This window comes from Synchiropus splendidus, chromosome 10 (assembly GCF_027744825.2).
Source record: "Synchiropus splendidus isolate RoL2022-P1 chromosome 10, RoL_Sspl_1.0, whole genome shotgun sequence".
NCBI classification, from domain to species: domain Eukaryota; kingdom Metazoa; phylum Chordata; class Actinopteri; order Syngnathiformes; family Callionymidae; genus Synchiropus; species Synchiropus splendidus.
Genome location: NC_071343.1, coordinates 11,902,272 through 11,926,156, shown reverse-complemented (window position 1 = coordinate 11,926,156; position 23,885 = coordinate 11,902,272). Strand labels below are relative to the sequence as shown.

At 42.6% G+C, this 23,885-nt stretch overlaps 1 protein-coding gene across 2 annotated transcripts; it reads left to right on the top strand.

The window, feature by feature from the left end:
* Positions 1-23,584, top strand: ndp (norrin cystine knot growth factor NDP). 2 transcript variants are annotated; one of them, XM_053877507.1, is made up of 3 exons: positions 1-208; positions 15,120-15,485; positions 22,620-23,584. In XM_053877507.1, the coding sequence occupies exons 2-3, from the start codon at positions 15,279-15,281 to the stop codon at positions 22,842-22,844; spliced, it is 432 nt and encodes a 143-aa protein (XP_053733482.1). In that variant the 5' UTR covers positions 1-208; positions 15,120-15,278; the 3' UTR covers positions 22,845-23,584. The 2 variants fall into 2 exon arrangements, with proteins under 2 accessions (XP_053733482.1, XP_053733483.1); XM_053877508.1 differs by lacking the exon at positions 1-208 and adding an exon at positions 1,585-1,693.
* Positions 23,585-23,885: the final 301 nt, after the last annotated feature.

Here is a 23,885-nt window from a genome sequence, read left to right as displayed (position 1 = left end):
GGACCGAGCGTCCTCGCAGCATCCCGCCCGCTCCCTCTCCTTGTTTCGGCTGCTGCCAGAGTGCCGGCTCACGGGGAAGAGAGAGAGACAGAGGGAGGAGAGAGTTGAGCTCTGACAGTCATTGTGTGAGAGGTGGAAGGAGACAACAACAATCCCAGTGTTGCACGCTCAATCTCTGGATACTTGGGCGGAATCTGCTGCACTCGAGGTAAGAGCGCCACTTGTAGACCTCCACCTGCAGCTCCTCTTTTCTCTTGGTGTGATCAACTTGGTGCGAGATGCTTTTCATGTTCAGACCACCTCTGCTCGTCATGATCCCAGGGATGTTTGGAAGGCTAAGCTCCAGATGGTGTTCCACAAATATTAGCTGAGTCTAAAACACCATGTACGTCCAACAACTTGCTCAGGTCTAGACTTCTCTGTGCTTAGTGACTTTCTTCTGGAACCGTTTGGCTCAAACAGAATTAACAATTTGACCGCTGCGTAGAACCACCACCGAATTATTCACTCTCAATGGTAGATCAGCAGATGAGTGACTTGTCTTTTTTAAGAGTACACTCTCAAAAATGAATAAATAAATAATACAGTCAATTCCGTCAGCATCTACGATCATGACTCGTCTCTTTGTTTTTGACTGCCTGCATGAATTAGCTTGAAACGTGTTCTTATTCGATATTTCAACTAGACTTAAGCATCTTTAAAGCAGCTCTCTTTTTCATCGGGACAAACATGCGGCCTCACCGTCACATGATGTTCTTCCAATAGCATGATTCGTGCTCTTCTATTTTGTAATTTAAGGTCATGGTGTATATTCATTTTTGTGTGGTGTAGATCATTTGGTGTCTGAGTTACTGGCCAGTGCCGTGGGTTTGAATCCAGTTTGAGGCAACTCTGAGTTTGGACCAAACCTGAGGCTTTTCGGTGAGGAAAGGTTGGATTTTTTAATTCTTTGCTCTCGCAGACCAAGATCGAAATGTCGACTCTAAAGTGAGCTCAGGTGTGAGCGTGTGCTGGACTAGTCATCTGTGACTAGGTGGCGCGTGATGGACTGACGGCCTGTCCTGGGATGCCCTTTGCCTCTTGGCCCTAACAAATGGGCTCGGATGCCACTCAAACTTAAAGCACACATGTATTTTTTTAATGTAGCCACTAGCTCACCAATGCTGTTTGCTCCATTTCCTTAAAAGACCAACACAGATATGTCTCTGAAGGGAACAAATGTATGTACATTTCTGAATAGCTGGTCGGTACAACCGTAAATTATGTACAAGATAAAGCACAAGTTGCAATTGATGAAAATAAGATGTATTTCCAGCAAAAGGTATTAATTTAGGTGTTAATTTTATGTCAAATGTTATGCTATTATTGGTCTCATGTACAGCATTAGTATAGGTGAAATACACAAAAGTGAATTTGAGAGGTGAGTTGGTGCTTTACCTCAAAATTCCTCCTCATCTTTCCGTGTCACGCGTGCCGCCAATGACTCAGCACAGTTTGGAGAAACAAGCAAATGAACTGACGCTAGATTCTCGCAGGTTTCTCCAGGAGTGGGAGTCACAGAAGCAGTGGCTGAGTGTCGTGTCCCCTGTTTTAAGGGTGACTCATCGGCAGATCGATGTTCAGACAGTGGAAAGTTCAGCATTTCCAATCTTCCTGAGCGATGAGGATCCCCCACGGAGCTGTGTCTGTGGGGGTATTTTCTGGATTTGGATGTGACATCATTGCTCTCTTGCTGAACTTGCGGGGGACCAAAGTGTGGTGTGGCAAAGTTTACGACGTTTTTAACCTTAAGCCGAACTCTGCTCTGGTTGTTTGACAGACATGTGTTTACAGAGTTTTGGGCTCTTGTTCCGGCAATTTGTGGCAAGGTGTAGTTCCAGGGTGAGTACCAGGAATGCACCACTGCTCTTTGCAGATGATAATCTAGTCATTGGTTTACAACCTTTAAGCTGTGAACTATGGCGCCCCCGTGTGCCCAGGCAGTTGAGCAGGCAGCAACAGGATGTTGGAAGGTGACCAAGCCCAGAGGCAAATCTCCTATTGCTAATCCTCTTCCTATGAAGCATAGCTGAGCTGTTTTATTTGCTTTTTTTAATTTCCCCTGTGTCATTTTAATAGAGTACATGATGTGTACAAGCAATAGTCCTGGTTCATTTACACACCCTCTGCTGATAGTCAATGCTCATATTGCTGAGCTTGCGGTGAGTTTCTGCTTTGAAAATGTTGAGCTCGGGAGTCCTTCTTCTCTTTGCTGATGATACTTCTTACCACTCTGTGGCTTGACATCATGTGATCATGACTGCTATGACTGCTGTAATAGAAGTGTAATATGAGGATAGTGGTGTATTTTGGGTGATCTTCAGAGAGTCAGAGAGTCGTGCCGCAGTAGAATAACTGCATGTGAAAGTTGAGGGAGGTTTGTCACGGCATAAGGTGGACAGCTGGCTCAGGACTCGATCAATGGGAGACAACTCCACTCTGGGCGTGAAATGTAGTTCAAGTGGTCAGCGTAAAAAATCCGGTTTGCAAATCACTTGTGGTCATGAGAACAACTTAATAAAATATTCTCAAGTAAAATGTAAATAAAGTGACAATGATTTTCTGACTTACCAATGTGGTGTGGAAGGTTAAAGGTCAGGTCCAAATCCCAGCATGGGGGAGAGCTACCGCGGCTCGTCTTTTTCAACAGCTTTCAAAGCTTTCAAAGCTCAGGTGAATTAGACGGCTATGCACCCGACACTTCCTTTCGGTGTGCACAAAGTACAACTGGTCGATCTTGTGTGGCGGGAGGACACGTGTTGGTGTTGGCCCCGAGTGACGGGCTAATCAGGCTCTGACAGCCGGCCTGAGAGCGGGGCCGACCTCGCCAAGCTTGCAGGGAATGTGAGGTTAATGGTGGTGTGAGTTACACCGCAAGTGTACGGATATGTGTTTTACAGGTGTCGGCGTTTATGAGCCCGATGTTTGATTGACTTGGCCTGGACTGGTAGCAGCGCACGATGACAGATCATATGGAGGCTGCGGTGGGTCGGGGGCGGAGGCAGACTTCCACCGGCGAGTCTGATAAAGACAGAGGGAGAAGGTGTTCACATGAGAAATGAAGTGAGCTAGAAGGCACGGAGGAAGCATGAGTCACAGTGGGAGTTGGAACAAAAAAAAGGAAGACAGGAACCTCTCGGAGGACAGACGGTACCAGGGAAGAGACAGCAAATAGGAGAAACAGAACGAAATGGAGAAGTGTGAGAGGAGGATAGAGGAGGAGGTGAGGCTGACTGAGCCTGACAACGAAATAATACCAAAAAGCTGAGGCAGAGATATTCACAGCGAAGGCATCAGTGTCGTATTAACACCTTCAGAGTTCCCATAGTTCCCACAGAGAAATTGCACTTTTTCTGGGAGAAAGTCACACTTGAGTTTTAGTAGGTTAAAAATCTGCTTGTTTTGATTGTGTCATGAATATTATAATCTTGAAAAACACATTTTTAAATGATAAAAACATGTCATGTTTCAGTTCCACAAAATGTAATGTCATTATTTCTGTTTTAACTGGGGATTTATTTATTTTAAACTAGGGGATTTTCTTTGTTTCTTTTTGCTTTCTCAATTTAATTGTATTGCTATTTAATAGTTTTACTCACTCAGTAAAAGCTATTTTAATGTCCCTCTGCTCAGTATTTTTCAACTACATTTTAAAAGTGTTGACAACTTTTAATCGATAATTCACAGATGCTGACTCTGTCTTTCTATCTAAGCGTGATAGAAAGAGTTGTCAAACAAAGGCTAAGAATTAAAGAGATGCTTATCACCCATCATTCACTGGGCTAGCAAAAACAGCCCAGTAGCTAAAGATGAAAACAACAATCCGTGAGCAAACCATGATCAGTTTCAGCAGTTTGTTAGTCAGACCATTCCAATGACAAAAATACAATGATATAATTGATTCGCTCAACATATGAATGCTAACATGCTAGCACCGGTAGCTAGAGGAAATTAAATTAAATTAAATTAAATTAAATTAAATTAAATTAAATTCGTATAATATCAGATTTTTAATTTGAAGATTATTTACGTGAGTCATGTTGCGCTCAGGTCCGCTCAGCCAAGGGAGGAGGTGGGGTGGAGGCGGGTTGTTGACATCATGTATACGGTGTAGCTGTCAGTGTTGGTGGTGAATGCAGAAGACAATGTGTAGCAGTGGTGAAACACTTGCACAGAACGTGGCCTGGCAAACAGTCTCTCTGGACCCTGGAGGTCCGGCGCCTGCACCAGTGTACAGGACTCTATGAATACATCTGTCCTCTCTGTCTCTGAGCGTGTGTGTGTGTGTCGCCAACCTTTCTGAGAACTTTGTAATTGTAAAGCTAACTGAAGCAAAGCTGTGAGTCGCGGCGAGGCCTGCGATTGGCTGAGCGCGGCTTTCAAATCCACGCTGTCTTATCTTTACTGGGAGGGATATATTTAGTGCGGAGCTTAGCTTTTAGGAGGGGGGTGGCGATGAGTGTGTGTGCGTGTGGAGGGGACAGCGAGAACAAGTAAATTGGTGTGTATGTGTTTGGGGGGCTGGCGTCAGTGGACAGTGGAAGAGATTGGCACTCTGCATGCCAAACTGTAGACGTGAGTGTAGGCCAGGTCTGAGCCGCCCCGCCACCATATGCACCCTGGAATCTGCCCTTCGGTTTATTAAAAGCTGGAGAAAAAAGGAGCCAGACTGAGGGATGACGGCCGCACGATTGTGACGGGGACCTCACACGCACGTGCTCTCTCTCTCTCGGGTGGGTCCAAACATCCAGTCTGCCCGGCGGGCCACCAGCCCGGCGGGGCACGGTGACAATGCCATAGCTTCACTTTATGAGCAGGTTTGAGGAGCGAGGACAAAAACACATGACAGTCGTGGACAGATGGGTATTTATAGCTCCGCCCCCCCAACCGAGGAACTGACAGTGGCACCGTGGCATTAGGATTCTTTTGGGAGCGGGTTGTTGCTTCGACTGTTTTTCCATCCTTGGATGCTTCTCACTGAAGACGTGAGAACACAGCATAAAAAGTCACGAGTCCTTGTTGAGTCAGTCACCTGACTTAGTGTTTGGATCCTGTGTTTTTGTAGCTACCGTATTTGTTCTAATGTTGGTGTCCAAGAAGGAAATACCTGCTGCAACAGGGGATTTTGTCTGACAGGAAGTGATTCACATTCATGAAATACCACACTCCTGAGTTGTGACTCAAAAATCCTCCAGGGATCGAACTGTCATGCTGGATCACGAAAGGTGTTCTATTTTTGTGAGTTAACGTGGTTTCAATAGGAGCAAAGATATAAAGTGGATAACCAATCTATTATTATTGGTTAATATCACTACTATTTGACTTTAATATTTCTTGTAATAGTTGTTATCAGTATTTATTTAACCGAATAATATCAAGGATAAATATATATATAAGTGAAAAATATATCAATAAAGTAAATTATAACAATAAGAAATACATTTTATGACATCTGACATATGACATCATAGTCTTTCTATTTATGAATCTTATTTAAATTACAAAAACAAGAGAAAATAAAAAGAAAAACACATTTAACAAACAATAAAAACACATTTTTTGTGGGTATTTAAGATTTTATTTTTATTTTTATGACCGCCTTAGCGTCTACTTTAAATGCTTAAATCTCTAAAACAGAAAAGATAATAATTCACAAATGCGCTAGGTGATATTTTTTCTTTACGATTGGGATCAGCTCCTAATGAAGCGCTTGAGCGCCGTTTTGGACTCTCACTTCCCTCCATCACTTCATCATCCGTCTCCGTGTGCGGCGCCTTTCCCACCACAGTTCCAGAGAGTAGCATTGGAGCATCTCTGAAGCGCCGGGGCCGGAGGAACACTCTGCCGGATTGTGTTGCTGCTGTGGTTTGGCGGCTCAAACGCTCCCCTCTGCAGATATTCTCCATCCTCCCACCAGTGATGGTGCTGAAGCTACAGCCGCATTATTGTGATGTTGCCTCTTGAACATACCCTCCAGACTCCAATTACTCCTTAAGCTCCGTGACTTCCGTGTCAGCCTCTTTGGCTGGAAAAGAAAATGTTTTTATTTAGTTGGAGGTTTTCCATCTCATGAAGTTGTGTGCAAGTTTCAGCATGACGGCCGCTGAACAACTGCCACTTGCCTGGAAGCTCTGTCAGGATATTAGTCTGGTTGAAGATTCCAGAATGATACGTTTCTGCCATTACAACCGCTTTTCACTTCACATTCAAATGGTATGCGTTTTTTTTCCACGGTGTTTTTCTATTTTCACCTTTGAGCATACGATGCGGTGTAAATAAGGACGAGGTTCTGACAAAGTATTTGTGGAGAAATACCAAGCTCTTGTGAGGAATTTAACACACAAGAGTGATGAATTATTTTTAACCCCAAATCCACCTTCACATTTACCTCCTTTTAAGGAGTGAATCCTTAAGTTGCACCGCTGAAACCACACCTGTGATCCAAAGAGGGCAGGAATAGGACCGTTTTCTTTCTCGTACTGTTGAAAAAGCAAAGTAAACACACAATTAATGGAGTAAATGTGTGACTCCTCCATTAAATAGGGAACACTGAGAGGAACTGGCTGGCTGTCCAGGGTGTCCCCCATGTAGCTGTGAAAGGCTTCAGCCCTGAATGACGGAATAAGCAGAAAATGAATCATCCTTAAAATAATGGAGAAGCACATAGAGGAAGCTAGTGCTGCAGCCTCACAGCTAAAAGGTTGTGGGTGCAACTCTGTTTTGGAGCAAACCTCTGTCTGTATCTAGGTGAACTGCTGACTCTAAAGTGTCAGTAGCTGTGAGTGGTTGTCTGTGTATGATACAATAAACTCCAAAAAACATATTTTCAATAGGATGTTGGCAGTAATTTTATCATGACAATAAAAGTCCTTTCATTGAGTAACAACAGGTAGCACATTCCCATTATTATCTTTTTGCAGATGAAAGTATATCAAATATCAAACCTCTAATCCTCATTCTGAGTCATCGCTGCTGCTGCTGCTGTGAAGTTTAAAGGTCTCAGCTGAAGGTTTGTTGACTGCTTCACTCCAGCAGCTTCTCAAACTCACCTACCAATAATCCCGACAGCTGAAAAAGCATTTCAGATATTTCCCAGCAGAGAGATAGTGGTTTTATGAGACCAAAAAGAAAGAATGAATTATGAATGCACTGTGATTGTGCACTGCTGTAAAGACACTTCTGGCTGTTGTCGTGTTCCACAAAAGGAGACTCATGATATTGATGTTATTTACACTCACTGCTAAAAAGAGGCAAGTAAAATAACCATCTGAGTGCTATTGAAGTATTTGTCATCAGATCTTTTCGTCTAACAACTGACTTTGTTCATATTAAACTAGAGATGTGGAAGGAAAGTTCTTTGTATATGTTTAAAGGAATAACTGTCACATTTGACTTTGAGGTTTATTGTCACCTGATGGTTGACACGATTGTTGGAAGCGCCGGACAGAGCAGACGCAGATGGAACGGACTCCAGAGTAAAGGGTTCTAATCCAGAATTCTCTGTGAAGAAGACAGACTCTAAAGCGCTTAAAAACCTGTTCCAATTCCTGATCATAAGTAAACACAAGCCTCAGGGAAACTTCACGTTTGAAGGGAAGCAGAACTTGATGAACGTCAATAATCATTTATTTTGAAAATGAATTATGGACATTAAAGAACGTGAGAGAAAATAGTAAGAGTTAAAAAAAATGAATCACGTGAATAAGGAGATAAACATTCTAGAAGTAAAAAGGAACGTGAATTATGTTTTTGAGTAATTTTTTCAACACTTCCAAAACAAAAAAAAGGAGAAAAAGTTTTGATTAAAAATAAATAGTAGTAAAAATAAAGATAAAAGTATTTTGCCAAACAATCAACAGAGGAGAGTAAAATAAATGACATGTAAATAAAGCTGGCAAAACCAAAGCAGAAATGTGTCAAAATAAATTCAGAAAAAAGGCAAAAATATCTGGAAAGAAAAATATTGGTGAAAAACAAGTTGAACTACTTAAAAAAAAATGCAAGACGTATATCTTAAAAAAAGAAAAAAAGGTCAGATACTTTTTAAATGTTAGTAGTTGGAAATGAATCTCATGGAAGCAAGAATACATCTATCTATATAAAGCTCTCAAGAAGTCCAGAGCTGCATTTGGCGTCGATCCGGGTGCAGATGAAAGAAAAAGAAATCACTTTATTTAAAGCACAATTTGTTCTTGTAATTATCAGACAGGAAGAGGTGGAATCCAAATGATTGAACCAGGGAAATGTGGCCTCCGCGGCTTCTGACCGCTCATTATTCTTGGATGCGCTTTTGGACGGAGGGGAGTCCAGCTGATGCGCATCCAGCGCTCCATAAATCTCAGGTGTGGGTGAAGTGGCGAGCGCTTCTGCTGCCCCAAAAACGACCCGGCCTCCTTTCGCGTCCCTTTCGTTTGATTGGTGGGGAGAGCGGCGGCTCATGTTCGCGCACACCCCCGCACGCCCTTATCACATGGTCGTAATGAACTCACTCCCTCTGATTGCATCTCCATGTATTTTCCTAAAACAGCGTCCATGACGTGAGAGCAGCTGCCAGGCGTTGTTATGCGCTGATGTCACCGGCGATCAGAACTTGAGTCACCGAAATAGACAATAATAATTATATGGTGGAGTCGCTGTGTAGCCAGGGACGTCTGCTTGTCCACGTCTGAGCCTCCTCGCAGGTAGATGAAAACCATCCCACCTCTTTTTCTCTGCCAGTTCTGCGCCGTTTTAACCGGACCTGTGATCCAAAGACGACGGAGTGATTTATCAGGGCATATTTCAAGAGCTGTGTTGTCAGATGTGAGGCTTGGTTTGCAGTTCACAACCTTTTGTTAGTGATAAATGCAGCTAAATCAGTGATTCGTGTGAAGGATCTCTGAGTCTTCTCAACTCCTCTTCTTCACGGAGGCTCAGCGTAACCGCAGATTCGATATGGTCCAACAAACCAGGAGTCCAATGGAAAAGCCAAACCTGAAATTTTTATTTTCTCAGATCACTTTTTCTTCCGGTCGAATTGGATTCATCACAGTGTTCTTCTTGTAATTCAGTGCCAGAGCTGCGACTCCGAAGCAAAAGTCCCCCTCCCACACCAGCTGTGATGCCACAGAACATGGAGACCAACCCTGGTCTACTAGCTTCACTGGGCACCACTATGTCGATATTTGCCTTCTGTTTAGCGTGTGTAACCCAAGACAGTTCTAGGGTACGCAAAATGGTTTGTTGTTTGTTGGTATCCCAACTAGTCTGAGGCCTATGGAATCCTGAAGTCGTTCTCATCAACCCCAACCCCTGTAAAGCAAATAGAATTGCTCAGCAAAGCACGTCCAGTTCCTCGAAAGAAGCCGGTCATAAGCCATTGAAGCGTTGCTTTCATAAATGTCCTCGGATTTGCTGTCAACAAATCCTCGACCAGGTATTCCCTACGACTGGTACCCGTGAATCACCGATGATGAAGGGATGTCGACCTATGGAGTGGAAGAGTCCGCTCACATCTCAAAAGGAAAACATGACCACCTCGGAGCAACGCTTAACTCCCCTTGACTTGAGTTGTCTGGACAGGAATTGCTCGAGGACAAGACGCGATATTCCAGCTCTTGGACTTCCACCCATCTTGTTGAGTCAGTCTATCTCATGCTGACATGACAGACATGCAGATAGATAGATAGACAGACAGACAGACAGACAGACAGACAGATAGATAGATAGACAGACAGACAGACAGACAGACAGACAGACAGATAGATAGATAGATAGAGAGATAGATAGATAGATAAGATAGATAGATAGATAGATAGATAGATAGATAGATAGATAGATAGAAAGTAAGAAAGATAAATAAATAGACAGACAGACAGACAGACAGACAGACAGACAGACAGATAGATAGATAGATAGATAGATAGATAGATAGATAGATAGATGGATAGATAGATAGATAGATAGATAGATAGATAGATAGATAGATGATAGATAGATAGATAGATAGATAGATAGATAGATAGATAGATAGATAGATAGATAGATAGATAGAAAGTAAGAAAGATAAATAAATAGATAGACAGACAGACGGACGGACGGACGGACGGACGGACGGACGGACGGACGGACGGACGGAGGACGGACAGACAGACAGACGGACAGACAGACAGACAGACAGACAGATAGATAGATAGACAGACAGACAGACAGACAGACAGACAGACAGATAGATAGATAGATAGAGAGATAGATAGATAGATAAGATAGATAGATAGATAGATAGATAGATAGATAGATAGATAGAAAGTAAGAAAGATAAATAAATAGACAGACAGACAGACAGACAGACAGACAGACAGACAGATAGATAGATAGATAGATAGATAGATAGATGGATAGATAGATAGATAGATAGATAGATAGATAGATAGATAGATAGATAGATAGATAGATAGATAGATAGATAGATAGATAGATAGAAAGTAAGAAAGATAAATAAATAGATAGACAGACAGACGGACGGACGGACGGACGGACGGACGGACGGAGGACGGACAGACAGACAGACGGACAGACAGACAGACAGATAGACAGATAGATAGATAGATAGATAGATAGATAGATAGATAGATAGATAGATAAATAGAAAGTAAGATGGATAAATAAAGGCCATGACTCGACCAATGAGTCAAGGTGTAGTTTGAAGAGTCTGTCCAAGAGTCTTGGTTCTGGCAGCAGCCTCTCACCTTGAAAATGTTCTACTCCACAAAACCCATTTTTATCGTCGGACGTCGTGCTGCAGGTACTTGATCTTGCTTTGTAAAATGATTTTTCAGAATGAGTCATAGTACATGATGGGCCCACTTAAGAGTCCAGCCTTCACCAATATCACTGAACTGGGGATGTTGGTGTTCGCGGCTGGGCTGCACCGGGCTGCACCCGGCTGCCAGGGCTGCGGCGATGAGGGGCGCACGGACGAGACGCTCTGTTATATAAACTCTGCAGCACATGTTCGGCCCAGCCAGCGACGGATCAGGTATTTATAAAGTCCAGCCAAATGAAACTTGGATTTCTCTCAGGAGGAATGTTAAGGCTAAAAACATTCAACAAGAGGGATTGAGGCGTATCAGGGTTTCCAGCGAACATAATTTGCAATTCAGGTTTGGGACGGGGAGCTGAGTCGCTGAAATGTTGAATATGAATTTTACATCTTTTTCCATTCGTAGCCTGATGCTTCGATTTCATTTTTGTATACAGAAGACCTGCAATTTCTTCCAAATGTGCTTTCAGAGCGAAGCATGGCGACTGCCTGCGGAAGTGCATAAACCCGATCATTTAATAAACCATTGTCTAAACACGAGGAAACATTTTCAAGACGCTATTGAGCTCATCTTCTCAGGAACAGCTTTGTTTCCTAAACCTAATCATACGATATTTTCCAAACCAAAACCACATGATGTTGGGTCTCAAGAAATCCTGTAAGCTAATTGTAGCGAGGCTCTGTTTTGATAAGTATTTTCTTCATTCCTCTCGCGTGTTTATGGTCGTCAAAACAGCCTGTTCCCTGGTGAAGGAAGGATCCAGCTTCAACCTGGTACTGGGTTAAGTCTGGTTTAGGTCCCGTGTTTGTGTGGGGCTGGTTTAGTTTCTGCTTTATTTATTTGAGTCTGACTTAGTCGGGTTGAAGTCTGAACCTTTGCTCAAAGCTGATTTACTCTAAATCACTCAGGTCTTGTTACACACGCCGAGGAGCTTTTATTTCCCTTGGATTTGGTTTGTCTGTCTGCGTGCAAAATAACTGGAAAGGTTATTTGGATTAAATTTTTAGCAAATGTGTGAAATGGGGCAAAGAACAAATGATTTGGAAGAGATCGCCGTCTGGATCCAGGATTTTTATTAAGGATTCTTGAACGTTTGGAGAAACCCTAGGACCATTTCCGGCATTTGTGCCAGGTTGGCATTTGAATCCAGGATTCTTTTGTAGGATTCTTTGTCAGTGTTGGAGCTGCTTGGCAGAGATTTGCGCTCGCAGAGTGCTTTTCTAGTTTGGTTTATTGTGGTTTAGTTTCGTCTGAGAATAGGTTGTGTGTCTGGTTTCTATCTTGGTCTTGCAATTTCAGTCACAGTTGCTACAGGTGTACAGGTGACAAGGTGCAGGTTGTGGGACATGTTAGCAAAAAAAACGTGAAAACTTGACTTAATCCAGTCCTTCTCAAATAGTGGGGCAATGCCATGTGATCGTTGGGATTTTGCACATCCTTTTAAGTCTTTTCTGTTCGATATCAATATGACTTTTTTCCTTTCTTTAATGTTCACAAGGATACAAGGTTATGCAGAGGTGTGCTTATCATCATTCTATAGAGAAATGACTCAATTGACTGAGGCGGCGGAGAGTTGGGGGGGCGTGAAATGTTTACTTCTTCCTGCGGGGAGCGCAACAGAATATAATTGAGAAGCACTGGCTTCAAAAACAAGCTAAAAAAAAAACAAAATAAATAAAACAAAATCAAATAAAGACTGTCGTTGAAGATGCTCATATCATGTTCTTTGGTATTAAGAGAGTGATTGAATTTGTGCGTCACTGTTCTCCATCCCTGGTGATAGAAGGGGTCTCCAGTCAGTTACTTTGGGGCTCAGGAGAACGAAAACACCCCCTGATCTAAGTCCAGGTCCAGTCTGACTTGTTTAGATCTACTTTAGTCCGCTGAACATCTCTGTGAGTTTGGTCATATTCTGCTGAAAAAAAAATGTTTGCCCATGTTCAAGTTCAGATCTCTTCAGTCACTGAGACGTTTTTCAAACTTAGTTAAAGTCAATATCATTACGACAGTATATGCTTCATTTCCAACATAATATTTAATGATAATATTGGATCATTTCCCCATATACTGAGGTGACACAATTCTTGCGAAGCAAATGCAGGTATTTACACAAAACTCCGGCTATAAATCTTTGAATATCTGACTGTAAATATACATCAAAGATTACTAAAGCTACACTAAGTGTAGCGGGCGAGGTTCATTTGAACCTTCCTTGAATGGCTACTGAAAAGTACTGACCACTGCAGACTGCGAACAAGAGTGAAAGCCACATGGATGAAGTTGTTTTTTCTAATTTGATTTCTATTACCGTGAGACTCAACAAAATGTGGAACCAACAAGACTTTTATGGGCACAGAGAGGTTCTCCAGCCAGGCGTGTTCTTTTAAATTAAAAAAGTTTAAGGGCTTTTTAATGAAGATTCTTTACATTCCTTTTAAATCTCCATTAATCTCCGGACTTTATGAGTGAGCGTCAAATGTGTTTTCTGCATGGATTGCTGCGCTGGCTTTTCATTGTGTTGGCCCCATGTGGGCTTTTGTTGTGCCAGCAGGGAAAATCATAAATATTGGTTTGGGTGGAGGGTTTATTAATGTGCTCATGAAGCCAAGCCAGCCGCCGCGGGGATTGATCAGCACTTTGGTCAAGTTGCAGCATCTTATTTCCACCGACATCTAAGTGATTAAGATTCTCTTCAAATGACAAAGGGATGGAAACGTTTTTTGAATAGGGTCAGTCACGAAAAATGAATTTGGCCGAACCAAACCACTGCATTAGACATCAACTTCACTTTTATATTTATTCATTCACTTTGTTGCTGCATGTCGGCGTTACAGGGCAACAGGGCGGAGCCTATTCCACCAAGTTGAGGTGGGAGGCGGAGTCAATAGTTACAGCAGAAACCACCACGCTGCCACACCAATAATCATTTCATTCAAATCTCTTTTAATGTCTTGGAAATATTTGTATAAGAATTTCAATTTTATAAGAATTTCAAGTACATTCAGAGTAGTGGAAACCCTGGCCATTGTGTAGTGAAAACCATCCCTGAACAAAAGCAAACAGATGCTTTGGTTTGCTTTTGTTCAGGGATTCCTCCATGTTTGTTGTTGTTGTTCTCATCCTAGCTGTGTCGTGTCTTGTGCATCAGTGGGATCAGTGGACCAGGAACTCCTGCACTTACAACGGTTGCCTGTTAAATTAAATTAAATTAAATTAAATTAAATTAAATTAAATTAAATTAAATTAAATTTTGAATATTTGGACACATTTTTTTTGTTCAAATTCATTACATTGTAATTAACTTGTTTAATTCCCACCACTAATATATTTCAATATTTTCCTAAAACAACTTATTCAGAACCACAAGCAACACATTTCTTTCCTCCTAGAAAACCTACCTACCATCCCTCACTGGTTGAGTTCTCCACTTACTGAAAAAAAATCGACAGACCAACCAAACTCGGAAGAGAAGAGGACTTTAGGAGAACTTACTTCTTCAAAAATATCCACTGCAACTGTATATTGGACTAAGAAAAAGCACTTGAAAAGAAAATTAAGAAAATATGGCGGTGAGAGGATAAAAAATAGATCCAAACCATCACACCCCTCACCCACAAAAATGGTGAGAAAAATCTTATTTGCCATCTCAAGAGGTAAAAACAAATATGATTTGAGGGGACACTGCCAAAAAAGAAGTCGCAAACAAGTTAACTAAAACTTTGCAAAAAAAACAACAACTGTAAAACCTGCTCAACTATCGAACATTCAATCTCAGAAAAACAACTGGAGAATGTTGAATTAATACAGCAGTAGACGGCCGATGAGGTTGAACATGGAGTTCAAAATGGGCTTTATATAAAAGATCAGGGTCTGTAGCTGCTCCGGTCCCAAGACCCCCACACTGCGACACCCTCTATTATTACAGTGGAAACTTAAGCCACACACAAACAAGCCTCTGCTCTCCTCAGGAAGGACTTTATTGAAACAGGTCTCTCCCCCATCGGGCACCAGGCCTCCATTCCATTTACGAGTGGTCCAACTCTCCCTGCCTGCTGCTTTTATTGTCCTCCTGACAATGAGGTTGTGTTCAGAACTTGTTCGTGGAGCTGTGGCGTGTATGTTTATAGGCGATATGGTGGGAATTAGGGAGACAGGGTGCGGTCACCTGAGGTCATCGAGGCAGGAGGAATGCTTATCCCTTCAGGTTGCTACTCTCCATCCTGGAGTCAGAAGCAAGAATGAATATGTGACATTCACTTTGTGTGCATCTCCCTCCAGGATGCAGCGGGGCTGACGATGGGTGACTGATGAAGCAGCTCTCCTGATGCGTCCCGGACCAATAAGCACCTGACTGAGACGAAGGCGTGGGGCAACCTCCTGACAGAAGTCTTGGATTACATCTAGCGAGGACCCAGAGCCCTCAGGGGTGGCCCGACCATGAAGCCCTCAGCCATCGTGGTCCCGCCCTCAGGTCTCCTGCTGGTCCTGATGTGCTGCCCCCTGCTAGGAGTGGTGCAGTCCGCGAGCAGCAACAAGGCGGGCGACAAAGGACACCCGCACCTGGCTGACAGCAACCCGGAGCGCTGCATGAGGCATCACTTCGTAGAGACCATCACACACCCCATTTACAAGTGTAACTCCAAGGTAGGTTTTCTGACACGCACCAAATATTTTTATATCTCATGAGGGATCACGATTCAAAGTATAAAACAAGCTTGCAAAAGTGAAACAATTACCAGAGTATAAGCCGCTACTTTTTTCTCGCGGTCTGAGCGCTGTGGCTTATACAACAGCGCGGCTAATATATGGATTTTTACAGGATGAAATCAGATTACATTTTTATTTACCCTTAAAGCAGTGAAAATGCGGTGTTTTCACTCGCGTATCCACAGCTCCGTCAACAGAGTCGATCTCCTGGAGGTCTGGAATTGAGGCAGTGGTGTCGGAACTTTGGGCACATAGGCACAAACAGTGCATTTTGAGGGTTTTACTGAGAATAAAAGATGTGACACGCTTTCATGAGACAGCGCTGCACCTTGATCTATTGTGAGAGCAGCGTGGATAAATCAAGACGATCCTCATTACGCTGCTTGTTTCCACTATTTCCTCACTCTTGATGCTGGACCCCGTTTCCAAAAGTAGTTTTGAAAAACGTTTTGAAGCTGGTGCACCACTGACCTGTCCACAGCGTAAACAGCACCACTGAACCAGCGGCTTATAGACTGCTGTGACTTATGTATGAGCAAGATCTATTTTCCTTCTTAACTTTCGTGGGTGAGGCAAACTATGGCCTGCAGATGCTTTTTTTTCTTTTATTCAATGTCTGGCACCGCAGCACGTAGCAGCCCGGCATCGTGTACAACAGTTACGGCAGCACAGTATCCCAGCATCTCACTCTCACACAGCCATCTACCACTACAGTTGCACCTATAACCCTCGCATCGACTATTTTGAATGGCATTCCACTTATGTCCAATATGACTTACAACCGATTGGTCGGAACCGATCCCGTAAGTCGTAAGTCGGATGTTACTTGTACTAAAGATCCATCATGGCGGCTGAATTACATGAAGAACTCTTTGCTCTTCAGTCTTTTTTCCCGAAGAATGTGTGTCTTGTGCGTGCGTGTGTGTGCAGCAGACATATTCTTTGCCTCATCTGGGAATGAAGTCCTTTGGCCCAGCTGCTAGTCTTCCTGTTAGACTGCATCTGCCAGGGACTCTGGTGAAGACAGAACAGGAGACGTGGATTGTGGCCTAACGACACGGAGATTTACTCTCTTTCACACGAAGATGAAAGACACGCAGCTTTATTCGGGGAGATGGATGACGTGTCTGATCGCACCACACATGGCTGTTGTGGAGAGGGAGCTGTCAAATAATGTCTCCCTCTGATTTCTGGCCAGTTCGTCTGAGTTAAATATTTTGAGTGTGGCAGGCAGGTGGCCCGGACACCGACTGCAGGCTCAGCGAGCGAATGGTCTGCACCTCAGTGTTTTCACTTCACACCTGAGCAGTGGTTCTGTGGCAGCGCTGGTTGACCTGTTGTGCTCTCAGTGGAAGTGGGAAAATGACCCAAGTGTCTTCACTTCCCAAGTTAGGGACAGAGTTATCGTGAGGGGTCTTAAAGCTAGTCGAGAAGAAAAGGCTTACCAGTTGTTTTTTAAAACAGTTTGTGCTAGCGGCCCTCTTTCTTTCTTCCCTGTCGAGTTTGATTGACATGTCACTGTCCTATCATTCCGATAAGTTTAGTTTAACAAATGGCCAGTTTAACACACATATATTTAACACACACACACACACACACACACTGTGTGTGTGTGTATATGTATATATATATATATATATATATATATATATATATATATATATATATATATATATATATATATATATATATATATTATTTATTTTTTTTTTTTATGAGACATTTAGAGATAAATTTCCAATAATTAATTACAGACAAAATGATCCAATAAACATAGATATACCACATATTTCACAAGAAAATACATTACATCACATTGTGAATACATATTTCACAGTGTGATGTGTTCACCAAAACATCCGCGATGAAGGAGAGTAAAGAAGATTGCGCTGATGCCTGACATTTTAAGTTTGTTTTTTCAGCAAAAAGCACTTCCACCTTGATGTTTAAGTTTTTCATTTAATTTTGGTGCGATTTAGTGCGATTAATCGCGCTTAATTTATTATTTTTTTAAAAATGTAATAAATTAGAGTCGATTTTATTATATACAATACTGATATTATAGTGTAGAAATGGTTAGAAGGCAGGTCAATGTCACACACTGGGTCAGGAGGCCCCAGTAACACAGGCAACTCCCATGAAAGGCATTTTATTCCATAGTATTCCTGGGCGGGTTTCTTCCACAGACAGGAACTTTGTCTCGTTCTTTTTTTTTTGTTTTAACTTGTGAAAGTAAATAAAATGAAAGTAAATAAGGTAAGAAATCTTGCTTATTTTCACGCAGCCAACTCAGCATTAACTCTCATACTGAACCAGTCCACCAACTTAAAAAGTGGAGTTTGAAGAATCGCTGGAGCTTCCTGTCTCTGAAATGTCACCTGAGAAACAAGCAGAGTTTCAGTACATTCTACAATAGCAGTGTACGATTGTTGGAGCTATGAAAATCATAAAAAATCCAGTGTGCTTTCTGATTGATTAGTCGCCATTAACGCAGAGCAACTGGAGACTTATAAACCTGTTGATCTGATTTTATTGGGCAGATTTACTTGTCTGAGAACAGAGCGGCTCCCCCACGATGCCAGGGCTCTGACAGCCTAAGAGCTTCACAGCCGTGGCCAGCGCGCTCCAGATGCTATGCTCCATAACCTTTGGCGTTTTCCACTTAACACAGGGCTCAAACAGAACATCCACCTAATGCAACATCTGCTGTCAAAACTTAAAAAAAAGAAAGGATTTGGCTCCACTTCATGCTTGGAGGCAAAAAAAAAACGTTTTCAGTGTTTTACTGTGGGTTTGTGTGTGTGTGTGTGTGTGTGTGTGTGTGTGTGTGTGGGCTTGTTTGTTACTTTTGGGGACGGATTCTTGACAAAACACTGTGTGACTTTATGGGGATTTGGCTGGACCCCACATGGTTAAGCCTCAATTTGAGGATGAAGACATCAAAATAACTGGGTTTAAGTCTGGTTCAGAGTCCTGGTTAAGGTGAGCCTTTTGTTTAAGATGGTTAGGTTTAGGTTGAGAGGCTGGGGAAAGGGTTATGTCAATGAGCAACCTCACAATGTCTCCACAGGGATAGAAATACAAGTGTGTGTCTGAGCAAGTCTCAGTCGTGGGTATATGCCCAATGACAGTGGATACTCACTAATAAACCGGCTTATAATATCTGACAAAGAAGCCGAGTTACTTGAATATTTAATACTCTCCTGCAATTGTTTACTTATTTCCTGAATCATTTCTAAATCTGAACATAAACCTCAATGGCGCAGTGGTCCTTCGGTGGGTAGAATCCCTTCGCAGAACTCAGGATGGTCATTTTATTTGGGCTCACCAACCGTTCAAGTTGGCAGACTCATTAATTCTCTCTGTTTTTCTAAAGAACAAACAACCTTGTTAACATTTTCCAAAACAGCTTTCAAGTCTAATTGTACTTTGATGTAAAATAGAGTTTGAAAAATAACTCATCTTCAACCATAATCCCGGGAATAGTGTGAGAACTTGATCTTTAAATATTTTGGTGTTTTTCTTCTCTCCTGTTGGCACTTTCAGTCGGAGTTGCCTCAGCAAGTCTCTTCTCTCGAAACGTTTTATCCCTCATTTCTCCTCTCAACGTGTCCAAACCATCCTCACCGTCTCCACTTGTTCCACCCTGCCTGCACTCTCTTCGACTCTGGATGATTTATCTCATTCATCATCTTTTGTGCTGCTCATACTTTTCATAACTACATAAGTACATTAAGAAGAGATTTAATCATATTTATGCCCACAGCACCTCAGACCCCAAAAGTTTGCCAAATTAACATAATAGAAAGTGGCTAGTATTTTGAGTTGCATGACGGGAGAATTCATTGTATACTTGCAAGTAACATTGAACGTACACCCTCTATTTATGGGGTTCAAATCATAATTAAGAGATGTAAGTATGATATAGTATTCTATGGGATTAGAGTAGTGCCAGCTAACTTTTCAGACTATTTTTTAAGACATATATTCTATTGTATTCAGTATTTCAGTTTTCATCTGTCGAGTTCTCTTCAAGGTGGCACTATTTTCCCATTCATGACAGGGACAGAGGAGAGCAGTTGGAGTGTGGGAAATAATGTTTGACTTGTTGACTTGGTTGGAAACCGACCTGGTTCATGACATGCAGGTCCAGAGCAAACCCTTCTCTCCAACACTGCACAGGAAGAACTCGAAAGACAAACGTGAAAAAAAAAAAAACTTGAAACTTGAAAAACCAAGCAAATGAATAAAGTAAAATGTTATTCACCAAAAAAAGAATATTGATAAAAAAATGAAAACCTAGCAGAGTTGCAAAAAACACAAAGACACAATAATGAGAAAATACCAAAAATACAGATAAGAATAATAATAACAGAGTAAACTATATATATATTGAAATATATTTTTCATATGATTTGCTTTTTTCCTATCTATTCTCCACTCATTATTGTTTTGTTTTGTTTTTCAGTTTTTTTTTTCACTGCCATTGTAAGCTGGCATTATTATTATTCTTCCTTTTCTTTCATATCTGATCGGTTGTGTTTAACCAAATGCAGAATGCAGGATCACTCCTGGTAAAACACCAGGCCAATTCCAAAGACCATCATAGTTCAGGTCAAGTTCAAAACCATAAATCTGTCTACAGGTGGTCGCAGGCTTTGAATCTGAAGACCCCAGAAACCGTGAACTTGTCTCAGCCTTAGAGTAACACTCCCACCGTGACCGAGGGGCCAGAGGATGATTTCACTATCGCTTTATTTTTGTTTTGGTGACATGAATTGGAATCAGAAAAGTTCAAGTAGGACAAGCTCAGACAATGATACCTTTCTCTGCCCAACACCCAAAACCACACGGGAGTTCAGGGGAAAGTTCTCCTGAAATAGAAACCTCCACCAGCTGCCTACAAGACTAACAGCAGTGAAGCTCCACTAATATAAAGAAGTAACTGCAGCACTAATGTGTGAGGAATTCAAATGCGACGACCCACTTGCAGTATTAACAAGTTTGTGACATGCATACCAACCTGCTTCCTGACAGAGACCTTCACTGCTCGCAGATTAAAACATGAAGAGATGAAAGGAGGATCTCCATTTCTTTAATCTCCCAGGCCGTGATTGACAGCTGGCGCAGGAAAGGTGCTGACAGAGAGGAGGCGAGCGCCCGAGCGAGGCGTCACAGAGGAGCAATTGTTGATGTTTGATGGCCTGATCCGGCGCGTGGACATAGACAAATGGTCTTAAAGCGGCGACAACGCTCCTGCTGTGTGTGTTAGTCACCCTCCACCAGACAGCCTTTTGTCAAAGTGGGTACACGGGCGGCGACACTCAGCAGCTGACAGACGGACATGACACAGGAGTCTGTTTAGGGAGGCGGCAGGAATGTTGTGACCCACAGTGGAATGCAGGTTGTTTGGTCACAAACTAGTCAGGCCAGCAGCGGTTAGTGTGCATTTGTGAGTTCAGTCCAGGAGCGGACTGAGAGCCATCCTCAGGTTCTTATCGTCATATTTGCATCGGTGCCCATGTGACTTTAGAAAACAATAAAAAACACTTTTGAGTTGTTGTCCCGGGTGTCGTTTCATCATGCATCCAAATCACTGGATCCACCCTGGGGTCTCGCAAGAGGACGACAGGTTGAGGGGAGAGCAAGAACAAATGGAGCAGTCAGTGAAGGGTTGGTTTGTTGACTGATCTTTGCTTGTTGACGGTTTGTCTTTGGGTTGATAGTAAGCTGCTTTGTTGGATGATGGACTGTTGTCAGTTGTGTATTAGGCGGGTCCCATTTTCTCAACTGTTTGTTGACCGTTGGATGGATAGTTGGTTGAGTGGTTGGTTGGTTGGTTGACAGAATAAGTTAAGAGCTTCATTTCTTAGCTAACTCTTTAGGTTGGTTTGGTGCTGCTACGTGCACAGATAGACCCTTTTTCCTTGCATGAGAAAAAAGTATCCCTTTTGTTGAGCAGAGGTAATGAGTGCGCTTGACCAAGGTGAACATATCTCGAAGCAATATTTGACATGAATAGACAGGACAGTTTGCACTGTGGATGTCATGGCTGTCTATGGGATCAGACCCAGTTGCTGAATTGTTGCAGGCTGACAGAAGACTTGGGAGATGGAGGGTAGATTTAACAAGGTTTATTAGCAATTACGCAAGAACACAAAAGACGAACGGGAACGCTGAACCAAGGGCGCCGACACCAGAACACGGAACGGGAAATACACTCAAGAGCAGGGGAAAAACCTGAAACAGAAAAGCGGCGAATACACTGAAAGCACTCGGTGGTGGTTCCACACACATACACACACAAGGAAATAACTATGACGAGGAAAACAAAAGGTGAGTTGTACAAAGCACTCACACACAATATAAGCGAGAAAGCAGAAAACGAAGTGAAGAGAACAGAAGCAGAAGGTCAAACACAGACGGAATTTAGAAATATATAACAGGAACACAAGAGAATGGAGGTCGAGAGAGAGTTTACCGTGAGGATGCGAAGCAACCATCTGGCAGCACAGACTGGAACTCAGGTGTAGAAATCGAACCGAATGGGATCCAGTTGCGCTTCTGTGAAGCTGACAAGAGAGAAGGAACAGGAAACGACACACTGGAACACAGGAAATCACAAAATAAATGTAGAAGAGAAACAAAACAGTGGAAATAATTTATTTATTTTACTAATTTGATGTAAAAGTCACCTTTTCCTGCTTGTGCTCAATTTTAGTCACTGGCGATCATTTGACAGGAAGTAATAGAAATGAATAGGGAAACATTTAACAACAACAATCCTATTACTCATATTAATGATTATTATTCTTACCATTTTATTATTCTTAGCCCTTTTTCTTATTCAAGGACCTGCCGCTCTGCACACGTGCCTGGTTTGCTATTTGTCTGACTGTCTGACATTTTTTCACTTGAGCTAAGCGTCTCACGTCCCCGACAAACAAAATATCAATTTAAAAGCGACATATAATCACAGAAAATGTAGCATTTCATTGCAGCGTTCAATAACTAATCAGCACAAAAGACTCTCCCGCATCACTGACCTCATCCTCTCGCGTTCCTTTACAGATGGTGTTGCTGGCGCGCTGCGAGGGCCACTGCAGCCACACCACCCGCTCGGACCCCCTCATCTCCTTCAGCTCGGTGCTCAAGCAGCCCTTTAAAAGCACCTGCTCCTGCTGCCGGCCGCACACCTCCAAGTTGAAGGCGGTGAGGCTGCGTTGCGCCGGCGGGACTCGCATCACTGCCACGTACCGATACATCCTCGCCTGCAACTGTGAGGAGTGCAGCTAAAAGCCCCCCAGCCCCGCCGCCATGGACGCTGAAAGACATGGGGGTCCTTCACAGACAAGCTTGTCGTACTTACAGCGGTGATGATAAACCCTCCACCTGGGCTATCTACAGTCATATACAGCATATTTCTCCAACACTAACTTCCACAGGCTGAAGCGTCGGCCCGGAAACCCTCCTCATCACCGAGACCACTCATTTACAGGCCCAATTCATAGCACACACGCTCACAAACCACACAATGATGGCTGGCTGTAAATCTCTGTAGCAGCCTTTCTGCACCATTAAAGCCCAGCATGCATGTGACAACAACACAACACGCCTCGTGAAAACGCAGCATGAGGCTCCACGAGAAGTCATGTGGTGGATTTACACAGCAGACGTGCGCATAATGATTCACACCTGCTGACTGAAACTTGGACGCCGCGCCGTCCATCAGACTGTCGAGACTGTCTGTTGTCCGTGTTTCTTGTCCTGTGACGTTCCTGTTGACAATACGTGAAACTGTAGCTTCTGTCATGCTGGATTTATAAAAGTGTTGCTTCTGCCCGACTTGCGTTCTCACTGATGAATGTTCAGTTTTGTTTCAGAGAAAATAAAGGTCAGTTCTGAAATGGTGCGCCGAACACAGTGACATATTCTGTGGACATTATTGGGAGGGAGAATCCCATTCACAACACCGTGTTTTGAAACCGTTTCTCAGTCATAATTCTTCAGCAGGTTGCTTTGATATAGAACACGCTGGGAACAAAAGAACTTTGGATTTGATTACTGTTTCTGAAACAAGGATTGTTCCTCTCAGCGTAGCTTTATAAGTGGTGGTAGGTTAAACTATTGATGTCATTGGTAGGCGCCTTTTTTAGATGACCTCTAAGGCAGGGGCTCTTAACCTTTTTGATCTCGGGGCCACCTTTCCCAGAACAAAAGGGACCCATTCAATAGAACTGATAACTGATAACAATATTGAATCTACTTACATGTTAACAAACCAAAACCTTGTGAAATAACATGTGATCATTGCAAAGATATTTATTTGTCATCAAA

Bases quoted from the DNA above. Each gene is read 5' to 3' on its own strand.
- ndp (XM_053877507.1), top strand. From the start codon at position 15,279: ATGAAGCCCTCAGCCATCGTGGTCCCGCCCTCAGGTCTCCTGCTGGTC. The intron at 15,486-22,619 runs GTAGGTTTTCTG...GTTCCTTTACAG, and splicing joins TTTACAAGTGTAACTCCAAG to ATGGTGTTGCTGGCGCGCTG.